This window comes from Camelina sativa, chromosome 7 (assembly GCF_000633955.1).
Source record: "Camelina sativa cultivar DH55 chromosome 7, Cs, whole genome shotgun sequence".
Classification (NCBI taxonomy): domain Eukaryota; kingdom Viridiplantae; phylum Streptophyta; class Magnoliopsida; order Brassicales; family Brassicaceae; genus Camelina; species Camelina sativa.
In genome coordinates this window covers 6,034,036-6,047,221 of record NC_025691.1, presented here as the reverse complement: position 1 = coordinate 6,047,221, position 13,186 = coordinate 6,034,036, and the positions used below count along the sequence as shown (strand labels likewise).

The window sequence follows — 13,186 nt, the reverse complement described above, 5'->3', positions numbered from 1 at the left end:
GCCACGATTCTCTCTCTCTTCATTCACTCAGATCTTCTCGCAAGTCACGGCCATTTCCCAGTAGAACCATCAGGTATATATACTCTGTTTCAGATAGCAAAGTTCACATTTTTGTTTCAGGTATACTCTGTTTCTGATATACTCTGTTTCAGATAGCAAAGTTCACATTTCTGTTAGATAGAAATCGTAAAGTTCAATCCCTTTTACTCTGTTTGTTTGTAGAATCAAAACTTGACGAGATCGTTGATTACATCCCGGGTTTGTCTCCGACGCGAGTCCGTGATTTGCAGATCTCTCATGGCTATTGTCATGAGATCTTCAATGCATTCAAAAAGTCTTTCGGTGAGCTATTCAAAGCTAAGTACCTTCTCTTCCCTTCTGCATATGAGCTCGAACCAAAAGCCATCGACTTTTTCACTTCCAAGTTTGATTTCCCTGTTTACGCCACTGGTCCGTTAATACCCTTTGAAGATATATCCGTTGGAAATGATGGCAACGAACCCGATTACATTCAATGGCTTGACGAGCAACCAGAAAGCTCTGTGCTTTATATATCTCAAGGGAGTTTTCTTTCGGTCTCTGAAGCTCAGATGGAGGAGATAGTGGTAGGTGTGAGAGAGGTTGGAGTCCGGTTTCTTTGGGTAGCTCGTGAGAGTGACTTGAAGCTTAAGGAGTCTCTTAAAGGTAGCTCGGGTGTTGTGGTGAGCTGGTGCCATCAGCTGCGTGTGCTTTGTCACAAAGCTGTAGGCGGGTTTTGGACGCATTGCGGGTTTAACTCGACATTGGAAGGGATATATTCGGGTGTACCAATGCTTGCGTTTCCTGTTTCTTGGGATCAGTTTCTGAACGCTAAGTTAATTGTTGACGAGTGGAGGGTCGGAATGAGGATCGAGAGGAAGAAGAAGACAGAGCTGTTGATAGTGAGTGATGAGATCAAGGAATTGGTAAAAAGGTTTATGGATGGAGAGAGTGAAGATGGGAAAGAGATGAGAAAAAGGGTTTGTGATCTCAGTGAGATCTGTCGAGTCGCGGTTGCGGAAAGTGGTTCTTCTGATGCTGACATCGACGCTTTCATTAAAGATATTACCAAGATCGTTTGACTTCTATTGTGAACGATTAGGGTCTAAGTTTGTTAAAGAGTCAAATTTAAGATTGTTTGTAGAACTCTTATTTGTAAGTTTACATTTTAGGCATTTTCGTTTCGTCTTTATATCAGTGTTCGTTTGTTTTACGTTAAATTAAATAAAAAATGCATAAAGCTGTTGGCTTTGTTTTTTCTTTTTTCTCAAATAAGGCAGAGCCCTGAGCACTATCTCTATTACACCAACCAACATGTCTACTATCCTTAAGCATTTTCTCGACTCACAAGAGATCTGAAATGTGAATCTATTCACACGCACCTTCATTACAACAAGAAGCAATGGCACAACCGTTCTACTCTTATTTTGATTCGTAAACGATCTATTCTAATGAAAAGAGTTTCTTCAGGATCATATTTATGCTAGTTTGAACGTTGAAGTCTTTAATTAGTCATTACTCTTTCTTTCAATTGTTGTTCCAATTATCATCTCATTTGTAATATATATTCTAAAGAATCTAGAAATCATTCATCTGATAGAAAAATATAAAGAACCTAAAACTCTTTTATTTATTTATTTTTGTTATTTTTGGAGGACAAACAATTATTTTGTGTCCACAACATATTTGAGTTATTGACTATATAGACGGTTAAATTATTTTTTACTTCAGCTTTTTTTTCCTCTCTCTTTTAGTGAAATTCAAATTTAATATTTTCCTTTTTCTTTTAGGATATTATTTTGGTTCGAATATTCATATCCATAATATTTTGTATTAGGATCCGATAATGGTAAACACGAAACAGGCTAAAAAGGAAGTTTAATAGACAAAAGAATATTTATTACTTGGCGAGAACGGGTGTGTTTTAAAAGCCCACAAGCCAAGACAGAGGTGTTCCTCCTTGTCCTATATGTCTTTAGTTTAACCGCCGCTCCTCTCTCTGGTCGGAGAAATCTCCAGATTTGGTATTTCTCCAACCTTCTCGGAACCCTAATTTTAACAACCTCTCTATCAAATTCATCTTCTACTCCATAAAGCTCGAACCTTTCTATCTCTCAATCCTAAAAACAATGGCGACAGAAGCCACAACTGCATCCAAATTCCCAGAATCCGATCTCCGTCCAATCCCACAACCACCGGATTTTCATCCAGCAATCGTCGTTCCAGCTCAAAACACAACTCTTCGATTCTGGCAGCTCATGGTCGCCGGTTCAATCGCTGGCTCTGTTGAACACATGGCTATGTTTCCAGTAGATACAGTCAAAACCCATATGCAAGCTCTCCGTTCATGTCCCATCAAACCAGTCGGTTTACGTCAAGCTTTCCGTTCAATTATCAAAACCGATGGTCCATCTGCTTTGTATAGAGGTATTTGGGCAATGGGGCTTGGTGCTGGACCAGCTCACGCTGTTTATTTCTCATTCTATGAAGTCTCTAAGAAGTTTTTATCTGGTGGGAACCCTAATAACTCTGCTGCACACGCGATCTCGGGTGTTTTCGCTACTATATCTAGTGATGCTGTGTTTACTCCAATGGATATGGTTAAGCAGAGGTTACAGATTGGGAATGGGACTTATAAAGGTGTTTGGGATTGTATTAGTAGGGTAATGCGTGAGGAAGGGTTTGGTGCGTTTTACGCTTCGTATAGAACTACTGTGTTGATGAATGCTCCGTTTACTGCTGTTCACTTCACTACTTATGAGGCGGTTAAGAAGGGATTGAGGGAGATGTTGCCTGAACACGCTGGTGGAGAAGAGGATGAGGAAGGTTGGTTGGTTTATGCTACTGCTGGAGCTGCTGCTGGTGGGTTAGCGGCTGTTGTAACTACTCCGCTTGATGTTGTTAAGACGCAATTGCAGTGTCAGGTGAGTTGAAATTTCTAAAGCCATTGACTTTACGTTATCTGATAATAGCCAATGTGATTATTGATAAACACATAGGTGTATACTAGATGCTTGATTGCATTAAACGTAGTTACTTTTGTGATCATGTAACTCAACAATTGCGACTAGGATTAGGTTCTTTAGATTAACTTGTTTTGATTTTCGCGGTTTATGCTTTTGTCTACTTAATGCTTGACAATCACATAGTGTTATAACATTCTATTTGGCTGTGGTTATTGTGTAGTTTATATCTTTCTGGTTTGAAATTTGTCTAAGTTTATGAGGTAGGAAAACTATCTAGTCGTGTTGAGCTGTAAGTGTCCTCGGTGTAAAAGTGGGCACGCTTTGAACTTTCGTGGCATAGCTTTAAGCCTTTAACTAATTCTGGTTTGAAACTGGCGACTAAAGGTGTAGAATTTGTGGCGTAGCTTTTGTGGCATAAAATTTACTTAATTTAGGGGATATGTTCTTAACTGTGTGATATCAGTTTTGACTTGAATGATAAAGACACGATCAAGAAAATGTCAGCTCTAAGCTTAGAATCTTTGGCAATACACTTTCTTGGATATTTTTAAAAAATATGTCTCTGGTTATGTTTTCAGGGTGTGTGTGGTTGTGATCGTTTCAAGACCAGTTCAATAAGCGATGTGTTCCGAACAATTGTGAAGAAAGACGGTTATAGAGGACTAGCCAGAGGATGGCTACCAAGAATGCTATTCCACGCTCCAGCAGCTGCTATCTGCTGGTCCACTTATGAAACAGTCAAATCCTTTTTTGGAGATCTCAATGGTGAATCAAACGTAGCTTGAAAAGGGACACAACATGTGTTCGGCTTATTTGCTTGCCTGATTCAGGTGATTGATTCTTCATAGAGCTACAGGTTTGTTAGTGTTAACACTAGCTCTTAGAGAGATATCTGTTTGTATAATGATTCTTTTTTTTACGTAATAATGTTGTCAGATTAGAGTTACAACCCAAGGCCTTTTTCAGATTTGCATTGACAGAGAAGTTTTGTATTTTTATTTGTTTTTCTGAGAAAATACTATAAAGAGATAGATGAGCTTAAAGAGTATTCACAAGGGTGAATTATATTTTCTTCTATAGATTTGAAAACACATTCTTATTGAGAGAAAGGGACAAGTTTCTATAAGGACTTGTACAAAAAGAATAAAGAGAAGTTCATATATAAACTTTATCATGAACAGAGTTGACTCATGAGCTAACAACTTTGGCAACGATCACAGTGACATCATCAAGCTTCCCTCCTGCAAATTTCAGAACCAGAGATCAACTCAGAAACTACCCTTGTTTAGCATATGATGCATCAACATTGTTGTTTATTTACTACCTGTAAGCTTCTTTCCTAGTGCCTTCTTCCAGAGAGGAACATCAAAGCCCTATTATGACAAAACGCATATACATGAATTTTAGATACATGTACTTTGCGTGGACCGGTAAAATTCATTCTTAGCTCAAGTTAAAATCTCACCTTGGCTCTTGCTTCTAATGCATATGGAGATTCAAACTCTGTATCTCTTGAATGGCTACTCGCCACTTCAGCTAATAACCTCGCTGTTAATAGTTGAACAAAACAAACCATGTCACTTCTAAACTTCAGATTAAATATCAAGAGAGATGGTATATACATATATATTATATATATACATACATGATTCTGCAACATCTGCATGCTTTGTCACAATCGAAACGATCTCATGGTCAAACACATTATCGAAAAGCCCATCTGAACCCATCACGATCACGTCCCCCTTCTGTACTTCCACTATGCTAAACTGCTTAAATTGCAAAAACATGTTACAGGAGTACAATACATAGCACAAATCATGAAGAGTTGGTAAAGATTTAGTTACCGATGCATCTAGATAAGTTTGAGCAGAACCCTCAGAGCTAAGTTGGTAAGGACAGTCAAAATAGTGCTCTTGTGGAGTAGTGGCAAAAATAATCTGACCTGAAATGAGAATGAAACAATATCTCTTTGTCAAAAGGCTGAACATGACACGATGCATCTCAGGTTACAGAAGGATAAGAGAAGTAACAAAAACCTTCACGAAGAAGTTTAAGTCCACAGTCTCCAACATTGCCTATTTTGAGAATACCGACTTCCTCAAGCATAGCTAGAATACTGCTTCATCAATAACCTCGACATCAAGCTATCCAAAAAGGAACAAAAACCAAACTTGAAGATAATAACAACTAGGACAAAATCATTCGAATCTCACATTGTGGCAGAACCTCTGGAGGTAGTTGCGGTATGAGCTTTGTCAATGAGAAAACCAGGATCATATCTGACCTGTTTCAGTTCAAAAAAAATCAAAAGATAAACTAAACTAATACTTGAAGTGAGATTTCAAATCTTACATCTTCATCATCAACTAGACGAGAAGCATTCGCCATAAGTTCTTTAGAGAACAAGGAAGGATCAACATCTTGTTCAGCCCAACTGAGACAAAAAAAGATACAAACTTTAACAAAAATAAGATAAACACAGAAACAAACTCAACTCAAAGTTTACGATAAGTACAAAGCTAAAAGCTTTACCCGGAGACACCATCTGCAACAGCCATGACTCCTCCTCTATAACTACTCACAAAGAAAGCATCTTCCCCACCTTTCTCCACCTATTTAGACACTAAAGGTCGATTTTTAATTGCATAAATATCCTTTACGCAAATCCAAATTCATTACATCCATTGAAGAAGACAACAGAGAGTTGATGTACCTTATCTGGATGTGGGATGGCGTGAGTTCCGACAGATAAAGAGAGTTCGGGCCTAAATGAAATATGCAAACATATTTGGACAAATGAGTTCTCAGTTTCGAGCAAAGTAATGAACTTTCAGCAAACTTAGCCAAGGGAAAGAAAGAGCCAGACCGAAGTGGTTGGAGTTCTGATGGAGCACAGCGACAGAGGAAGTTAACACGAGTTGAGTTTGTAAGGTTGGTGTGTGAGAGACGAAGCGATGGTCGTGCGTGAGGAACCATCATTCTCGTCACTGGAATCGCCATTTCCTCCGACTTCTTGCTCTCTCTCTCACTCTCTCTCTTTTCAATCCTGTGGTTGTGACTTCTGCGAAATTGTGAATGTTGTCAGAATAAAAGGTTTAATCATATAATTAGAAGACATAGAAACAACAAGCACCAGTGGTCTAGTGGTAGAATAGTACCCTGCCACGGTACAGACCCGGGTTCGATTCCCGGCTGGTGCATTTTGTGATGTGATGAAATTGGTTTAAGCGTTGGTTGGGTCCTTCGCATTCTCCTGAACTTTCAGTTGAGATTTGCCACACCTCTGAGCTCTTTTTTTTCTTTCATGTTTAACTAACTCTTTTTGTCACACTTTACATTTTCTAAGGTAGGTAATACAGTCCTGTTGTAACACGGATTAATGTTCAACATATAAAAATAATAACTGCACTGCAACTTAAATATTATCATAACAAAAAGATTTCGTTTTTTTTTTCCTTACAAGTTACAACAACACGAGTTTACACACAAAATCCTTTTCTATAAACTCGAAATCAAAAAGAAAAAACTTAAAAAAAAAAAAAATTGTTTGTGATGAGTCTAGTATGTTATGTATCCATTAATGTGGGTTTTTGTAGATGGCAAATGAAGCCTAGTGGCTTGGCGATGTAACAGTTGAATTTCTTTTTATTGTTTCCAACCTCACATGAAATTGGCACTAGGATTTAGTTAAAGATCATTCTTCATATCTCTAATCTTTCGATTTTCAAGGTTATGAAAGAAAATAAATAGTAATTTTCTTATATGTGAGTGAGGGCTAATAACTTTAAGATACACAAGAGATGTGGTAAATGACATGAGAAGTCATGCATAAATAAACACTGTTGAAAACTGCATTGCATGAAGTAGACTAGTAAGTTGTTATTTCTAACTAAAGTCTTCAATATACCATTACTATTAGTCTATTACTATTCTAATTTCCAAATAGTATCCTCAATATTCTTGTTACATAGTTTTCATTAATTGAATAGATGTTTTATTTTTATTTGTGATGTTTAAGATAGTTTTTTGTTTTATTTCAAATTACCTTCATCTTTCTTTCTTTTTTTTTTTGTCAGTCACCTTAATCTTTTTCAAACTGATACTTTGACATTAACAATTACATTATCAAGATTTAAATGTGTTTTTTTTAAGACGGAGATTAATTACTTTTTAATATGAGTAAAATCATTTAAATTTATTTTATTATTTTAAAAACAAAATTCTCATTATTTTATTCTACTAAACAATTGTAACTCTTTAAAATGAATGTTGTAGTATTAAATATAGGGTAAATTTCCTTTTCCTATTTCTATTTATTTGAAAATATTTACATATTATATGTTAAGATAGAGTTATCTGATTTTATATTTATCTAACCTGTATTCACCTTTTTCATATGTTTGTGTTGTATCTTTTTAATTTTTGTTTTTAATGTATGTTTTTTTTTCTCTAAATTATTGGTTTCATTTATTGACAGATAACAATATAAAATCTAACAATTGATTTTACATCTTTTAATGTTTGTTTTATCAATAAAATGTGATGATATGGCTGCTGATGTGGAGAGCGAGGACCTCTAATTATACATATAGATTCATATGACATGCATGTTCTATGTTTTTAAAAACCCACAATAAAATTGAATGAGAGTGTGACACAGTTGCATTTGCACAAGCTTGAGAAGACATCAATCTCATCTCTATTTTAGTTTTATTTTTTTTTCATATATATTTTACAGTTTAGCCCCGTTATTAAAAATGAATCGTTGGTAAGACCCCAAGTAACGTTTAAAAGTGAGATTCAGCACTCGTATCGCTCCTATATTTTTCTCCCTTTTGATTTGGCTAGCCCGGTGTGTCATGTACGTAAGTTCGAATCATCTATGTTAATTTTGTTGGTCATTATAGATTGTGATTGCAAACACAATAAAGAACAACTGCAAAGTATGAGCAATAGCCAGAAGTTCCAGTTGGGAACACCGGTGCTTTGAGTTTATCCGTAGTGTCTTTTGTCTCGATCGTGATCTGCAACAAAACGCTTATTAGCACCCTTGGTTTCACATTTGGTAATTAAGCTATTACCACTACTACTACTTTGAGCAATGTTACATGCATTTTAACCTCTTAGTTTTACTGAACTTTCTCACTTACTTACAGCAACCACACTGACGAGCTGGCATCTTTTAGTCGCATTTTAAATACATATACATATTTTACCAATTTACATATATACATTTTTATATACAAAATGTAGGATCAGTGTAACTCCATACACCATCATTCCACAGTAAGTTTAGGGAAAGAAAGAGGAGGGAACAGCTTTTTGTTGATCAAATTTATATGTACATATTTGAGCAACTTTGACTTTTATAGATTTTGTTGTATTGAAAAGGCCTTTTGTGGCCAAATTAAAGTGAATTTATTGTTTATAAATAGATTAACCCTTGTTATGGCATGAAAGCACCAGTGGTCTAGTGGTAGAATAGTACCCTGCCACGGTACAGACCCGGGTTCGATTCCCGGCTGGTGCATTTGAGCTGTGATGAAATTGGTTTAAGCGTTGGTTGGGTCCTTCGCATTCTCCTGAACTTTCAGCTGAGATTCGCCACACCTCTGAGCTCCTTTTTATTTTTATTTTTTTTTCCCTGGTGTGTTAACTAAATTTTTAAGTAACATCACTTGCAACTAAATACTGTTCTGTAATAATTTAAAGTTATCAATCAACTCATGTTACATAATATGTAAGAGAATACTTGGGCTAAAATTTTAAACATTGGGTCTGTTCGTTTCGTCGCCGCAAGTACCTGCGACTGCGTTAGCCGCAGCTATTGTTGTTCGTTTGGCTGCCGCAGGTACCTGCGGCAAACGCAGCTCCTGTTTTTGAATGTCGATTAGATGCGACGATTAAAAAAGTTGCGTTTGCCGCTGCCGCTGCCGCAACTGCCAGCGTCAACGAAACGAACAGATCCATTATCATAACATTCCCATTGGTTCTTTACAACACAAATGTTTAAAGAAATATTTTACAAATACTCAAAACAAAAATACCATTTGTTTGACAATTTCTTTTACTACACTGTCATGATTTAAGGTTAAAATGTTAAACACAGAAAAATCAATTCAAGTACCAAATACTAAAGACTGATTATAAGAATGCTTTACATAATATATGTATTTGATTTTCCAAACTAATTATGTCTTTAAAGAGTTCTTCCAGACTAATTATTCATTTACAGAGTTACGGTTGCGGTTTGGGTTGTCTCCAAGGACAAAGAGATAACCTTATTCCTGGCTTGTGCAATAGTTAGAGCTGTGAATGATAATGGGTTTAGCGTTGGCTTCACGTTATTCTAACTTCTCTCTTTTTGTTTTTTTTTTTTTTGTTTTCTGATAAGGTTTTAGGATTTTATATTCTCGGTTTAGGATTTCTTCAAAAAAAAAAAAGATTTCGATTCTATTTTGTAAAATAGTTGAATGAGGCACTGAGGCTACAGAAAGGGACAACTTTTTAGTTACATTCATCAATGTCTTACACCATTACACCAAATATATATGACTAACTCTTGCTACAAAACATGATAAGACGGAGTTAGATGAGTTTCTCATAAAACACTATCTTGGACTACTTATTGATCCTCTAATAAAAGGCTTTTGTTGTCAATGGTTTTTTTTTCCAATGCTATTTGTATTGAAATTCATGTAGTGTCAATGATTCATAAGATCTTGCCCTTTTGGTGAATGACCAAAAAAATGGATGACAAATTTAGTAAATAGTAACCGCTAATGTCTTTTAATAATATGTAAAGCTTACAAAATTCGACATGTAGAAACTAATTTCCATCTTGTATCATTTGGAACTCGGTGAAAGTGAAATTACCATCCAATGATCCATAATTACAATTACAAACAAGATCACGTGACTAGCAAAACCTTCAAAAAGAAATACATGCTTGAAATCGCATTCGATATGTTAGTTTTAAGTTTCAACCTATAAATAAATAAATGTTACCTTACTAGAATAATAAGCACCAGTGGATCTAGTGGTAGAATAGTCCTTTGATTAGCATTGGACCCGGGTTCAATTCCCGGCTGGGTGCATTAACATGTGAGCTATGATGATGAAAGTAAATTGAGCTGTGGTGATGAATCTTCGGATGTGATATAAACCTCGCTTTAACCTGAGCTCACTCTTTCTTTTTTTTTTCCTTTTTTGTCAACAATTCTCAGTTCTCACAACTTCATAATACAGATGATGTCCATCTAAATCAAAGTGCAACAAAACCCAAAAAAACAGTATATAACACAAACTTGGGATTGTCACTTCTCTTCAACTGAAACTAAAAAGATATCTCAATACATTCCACACAAAACTTTGAATTCCAAACTACTGAAGCACCAGTACATAAATTTTAAAGTAACTTATTACTCAAACACAAAACGCTAGGCAGAGTCTTAAGCACTGATATTTTCAACGCTGGCGCTTTTATCTACTCTCTTGAATATCCCTGCAATTACCTGGTGTTTGAAATGCCACAAAACACATACAACTTAGAAGAAAGAAGAATAAACATCAATCTACAACGGATTACGAGGCTAGAAAAATACCTTTCCAGGTCCCAATTCATAGCTGCTTTGAAGTCCTTTGGATAAGAGAGTCTTTACTGTTGTCTCCCATTGGACTGGAGATGTCACCTGCGGTTCCAACAATTCGAGTCTTCGTTTTATCTTTGCGTGCCAACAAAAAAATGAAGAATACATAGCTTTACTGAGTATTGGTTTCTTACCTGGCGTGCAAGTATCTTCTTGATCGTGTCTGGATCTGCATGAGGCTGTGCATCAACATTCGAGATCACTGGGATCCTCGGACTTCTAATCTCCGTTGCTGCCAATGCAGCTTCTAATCTCGAGACTGCTGGTTCCATAAAACTAGTGTGGAAAGCACCTGCAACAGCTAGACGCACCTACAGAGCAAGGTGCCAACAATCATGTTTCTTATAGCATAAGGAAGGCGGCAAAACATAGGATAAGGGAATGAGTGAGAGCGGATACCGTCATTCGGGCCTTGAATGACTTAGCTTTAGCTTCAACAACTTCAATTCCCTTAAGACCTCCAGATACTGCGTAATTACCCTGTAATAGCAAACCTTAGTATGGAATGTGAAACTGATTTTATAAAAGTCTCGAATGCAAAAGATTCATAGAGGACATATATACCGGACATAAGTAATTTGCAATCTGAACTTTGTCAGCTTCTTCTACTTCTTGATTTGCTGCATCACACAACTGCTGAACCTTTTCTGAGTCCAACCCTATGATACTAACCATGGCACTCTTCGCAGCATCTGCAGCAGCCTGAAAAGGCAATTTATCAAAAACTATGTCAACGCAGCTATTCGAAGTTCGAATGGTAAAATAAGATCACTACAAAGTTCAGCCGTCACAACATCAACTTAAACTTGACACAATCGATGAAGAATATACAGAACAGAGTTCAATCTTACCTGCATGGCTTCTCCTCTAAGTTTTACAAGCTTCAGCCCGTCCTCGAAGCTTGAGAATAAAAACAGTAACAGAGAAAAGAACAAAAGTACTTCAGGTGATGATGCACATAGGTAAAAGGGAACAAAGTACAGTAACATGTGGTCTTACAATCATATCTGAAAATCCGAGATTTGGAACCACTATCATTCAATTAACTAGCAAATGGATAAACTAAGTCGTAACCTAAGAAACAGTTCTCATTCTATCACAAACAGCCCGATATTTTTTTGTGTTAATTTATCCTAATTTCGGTATCTTTAACTCCCCTGAGTTGTATAATTAACTAACCTGAAGGCTCCAGCAAATGCCAGAGCAGTATACTCTCCCAAACTCAGACCGCAAGTCACATCAACCGAGTTAATAATTTGTTCTCCACCTTCACGAACACGGAGCAATTCAACTGCTGCTAAACTTGTGACATAAATAGCAGGCTGGAAAAATGATAGACCAAGAACTTAGAAACCATACCAACTCGTACATACTGTACATGAATTTCATAAACTACTAAAAGGAAATATTAAATAAAAAAATTAAGTTCTGCTTGATATAGGTGACACTAACAAGAAAGGAGATCAAAAATCCTAACTTGTTCGGTTGTCCCTAACCAAATGTTGCAAAAACTGAGAGATCGAAAGAGAAACAGGAAACAGAAAGATACCTGGCTTATGACCGTGGAATCAAGCTTCTCTTTTGGTCCACTAACACAAATGTCCAGAAGATCATACCTGAAAGCCACCATTTAGTTTAATCATTCACACTAAGTGAACAAAAAACAAACAAAAAGGTTCCAACTTTTTAACAATAAGGAAAATACCCTAAGATATCATTAGCTTTCTTATACAACTCTCCAGCTGCTGCAACACTCTGAGCCTCTTTACCCATTCCTACTGCTTGAGCTCCCTGAGATATACCAAATTCATCACAAATTCTGAGGGATTAACAAAGCAAGCAATATAGCTACAGATATGGTCAGAAGCCTACATTACAGTTACAGTCAGATCAATCTGTAAAATGTGAATCTAGAACAACAACAAAAAATCACAAATTGGCAAACTTTTCAATTTGGGCACTTCGAAATGTTCTAAATTGAGGCGAAATCAATAAACTTTCTTACATTGTTCAGATAGATAACATTTGCGCTACGAATCAATCAAAGTCCAGTAATCGGAAAATTAGAGACAACGTTACCTGACCGGGAAATAGAAACGCGGTGGTGGGTTTGTAATCGGCGAACAGAGAGTCGTGAACAGTAGTAGTCTGAGATCCAGCGGAGACGCTCATGGAAACCCTAGATCGGCTGAGATTCTTGGCGGGGAAGCAAAAGGAGGCATTTTTAGAGCAGGAGAGATTGTTGAGAGATACGGAAGGGAGGAGCAAGGAAGAGGAAGCGGCGGTGGCCATGGCAGAGAGAGACGTGCGCAGGATAAGAGAATGAGCAGGAGAGGTGCGTAAGATAGTAGTAAGGTGAAGCAGTGAGTGCATTCAGAGAAGGTAACAGTTTTTACACTTTGCTTTTTAAAAAGAAAGCTTCAGCGGAGTTAACGAAGATGATGATGATGGTAGTAGATGGAGGAAGCTGAGTATCAGACCAACCGTTTTTTTTTTTCTCCTTTAAAAAAATAAAACTTTACAGGATTTTTTTTTTTTTTTTTTTTTTTT

At 36.6% G+C, this 13,186-nt stretch overlaps 4 protein-coding genes and 2 non-coding genes across 9 annotated transcripts in view; 4 read left to right on the top strand and 2 right to left on the bottom strand.

Annotated features, from left to right (window-relative positions):
* The window catches only part of LOC104700472 (UDP-glycosyltransferase 87A1-like), a 2,674-nt gene extending 1,400 nt beyond the window's left edge, over window positions 1-1,274 (top strand). Inside the window, exons 2-3 of one of the 3 annotated variants that reach the window (XM_010415996.2) lie at window positions 32-73; window positions 223-1,274. In XM_010415996.2, the coding sequence (XP_010414298.1) occupies window positions 32-73; window positions 223-1,100 (920 nt within the window). In that variant the 3' untranslated portion in view covers window positions 1,101-1,274. The remainder of the gene's footprint in view (window positions 1-31; window positions 74-222) is intronic. The other 2 variants (XM_019227490.1, XM_010415995.2) reach the window with 2 other exon arrangements.
* On the top strand, window positions 1,941-4,039 carry LOC104700470 (mitoferrin-like). The gene is made up of 2 exons (XM_010415991.2): window positions 1,941-2,942; window positions 3,563-4,039. Exons 1-2 carry the CDS (start codon window positions 2,148-2,150, stop codon window positions 3,767-3,769), a joined length of 1,002 nt encoding a protein of 333 aa, XP_010414293.1. The 5' UTR covers window positions 1,941-2,147; the 3' UTR covers window positions 3,770-4,039.
* On the bottom strand, window positions 4,031-6,030 carry LOC104700471 (probable protein phosphatase 2C 26). Of its 2 annotated transcripts, none has more exons than XM_010415992.2 (11): window positions 5,854-6,030; window positions 5,701-5,752; window positions 5,520-5,599; window positions 5,340-5,421; window positions 5,201-5,271; window positions 5,024-5,103; window positions 4,832-4,929; window positions 4,630-4,753; window positions 4,450-4,532; window positions 4,309-4,357; window positions 4,031-4,225 (listed from the first exon to the last, which is right to left on the bottom strand). In XM_010415992.2, the coding sequence occupies exons 1-11, from the start codon at window positions 5,985-5,987 to the stop codon at window positions 4,173-4,175; spliced, it is 906 nt and encodes a 301-aa protein (XP_010414294.1). In that variant the 5' UTR covers window positions 5,988-6,030; the 3' UTR covers window positions 4,031-4,172. The 2 variants fall into 2 exon arrangements, with proteins under 2 accessions (XP_010414294.1, XP_010414295.1); XM_010415993.2 differs by having other exon boundaries at window positions 5,520-5,610; window positions 5,854-6,026.
* On the top strand, window positions 6,117-6,187 carry TRNAG-GCC. The gene has a single exon. It is a non-coding gene; the product is annotated as a tRNA-Gly (tRNA).
* Window positions 8,447-8,517, top strand: TRNAG-GCC. Its single transcript has one exon. It is a non-coding gene; the product is annotated as a tRNA-Gly (tRNA).
* On the bottom strand, window positions 10,264-13,118 carry LOC104700469 (malonyl CoA-acyl carrier protein transacylase). The gene is made up of 10 exons (XM_010415990.2): window positions 12,716-13,118; window positions 12,342-12,427; window positions 12,186-12,252; window positions 11,816-11,958; window positions 11,488-11,536; window positions 11,201-11,338; window positions 11,036-11,116; window positions 10,771-10,947; window positions 10,592-10,678; window positions 10,264-10,501 (listed from the first exon to the last, which is right to left on the bottom strand). The coding sequence occupies exons 1-10, from the start codon at window positions 13,007-13,009 to the stop codon at window positions 10,439-10,441; spliced, it is 1,185 nt and encodes a 394-aa protein (XP_010414292.1). The 5' UTR covers window positions 13,010-13,118; the 3' UTR covers window positions 10,264-10,438.

Bases quoted from the DNA above. Each gene is read 5' to 3' on its own strand.
- LOC104700470 (XM_010415991.2), top strand. From the start codon at position 2,148: ATGGCGACAGAAGCCACAACTGCATCCAAATTCCCAGAATCCGATCTC. The intron at 2,943-3,562 runs GTGAGTTGAAAT...TTATGTTTTCAG, and splicing joins AGACGCAATTGCAGTGTCAG to GGTGTGTGTGGTTGTGATCG.
- LOC104700471 (XM_010415992.2), bottom strand. From the start codon at position 5,987: ATGGCGATTCCAGTGACGAGAATGATGGTTCCTCACGCACGACCATCG. The intron at 5,753-5,853 runs GTCTGGCTCTTT...TATTTCATTTAG, and splicing joins TCAGAACTCCAACCACTTCG to GCCCGAACTCTCTTTATCTG. The intron at 5,422-5,519 runs GTAAAGCTTTTA...TTTTTGTCTCAG, and splicing joins GTTGCAGATGGTGTCTCCGG to TTGGGCTGAACAAGATGTTG.
- LOC104700469 (XM_010415990.2), bottom strand. From the start codon at position 13,009: ATGCACTCACTGCTTCACCTTACTACTATCTTACGCACCTCTCCTGCT. The intron at 12,428-12,715 runs GTAACGTTGTCT...GGTATATCTCAG, and splicing joins CGTTTCTATTTCCCGGTCAG to GGAGCTCAAGCAGTAGGAAT. The intron at 11,537-11,815 runs GTTAGTTAATTA...TTTATTCTCAAG, and splicing joins GCATTTGCTGGAGCCTTCAG to CTTCGAGGACGGGCTGAAGC.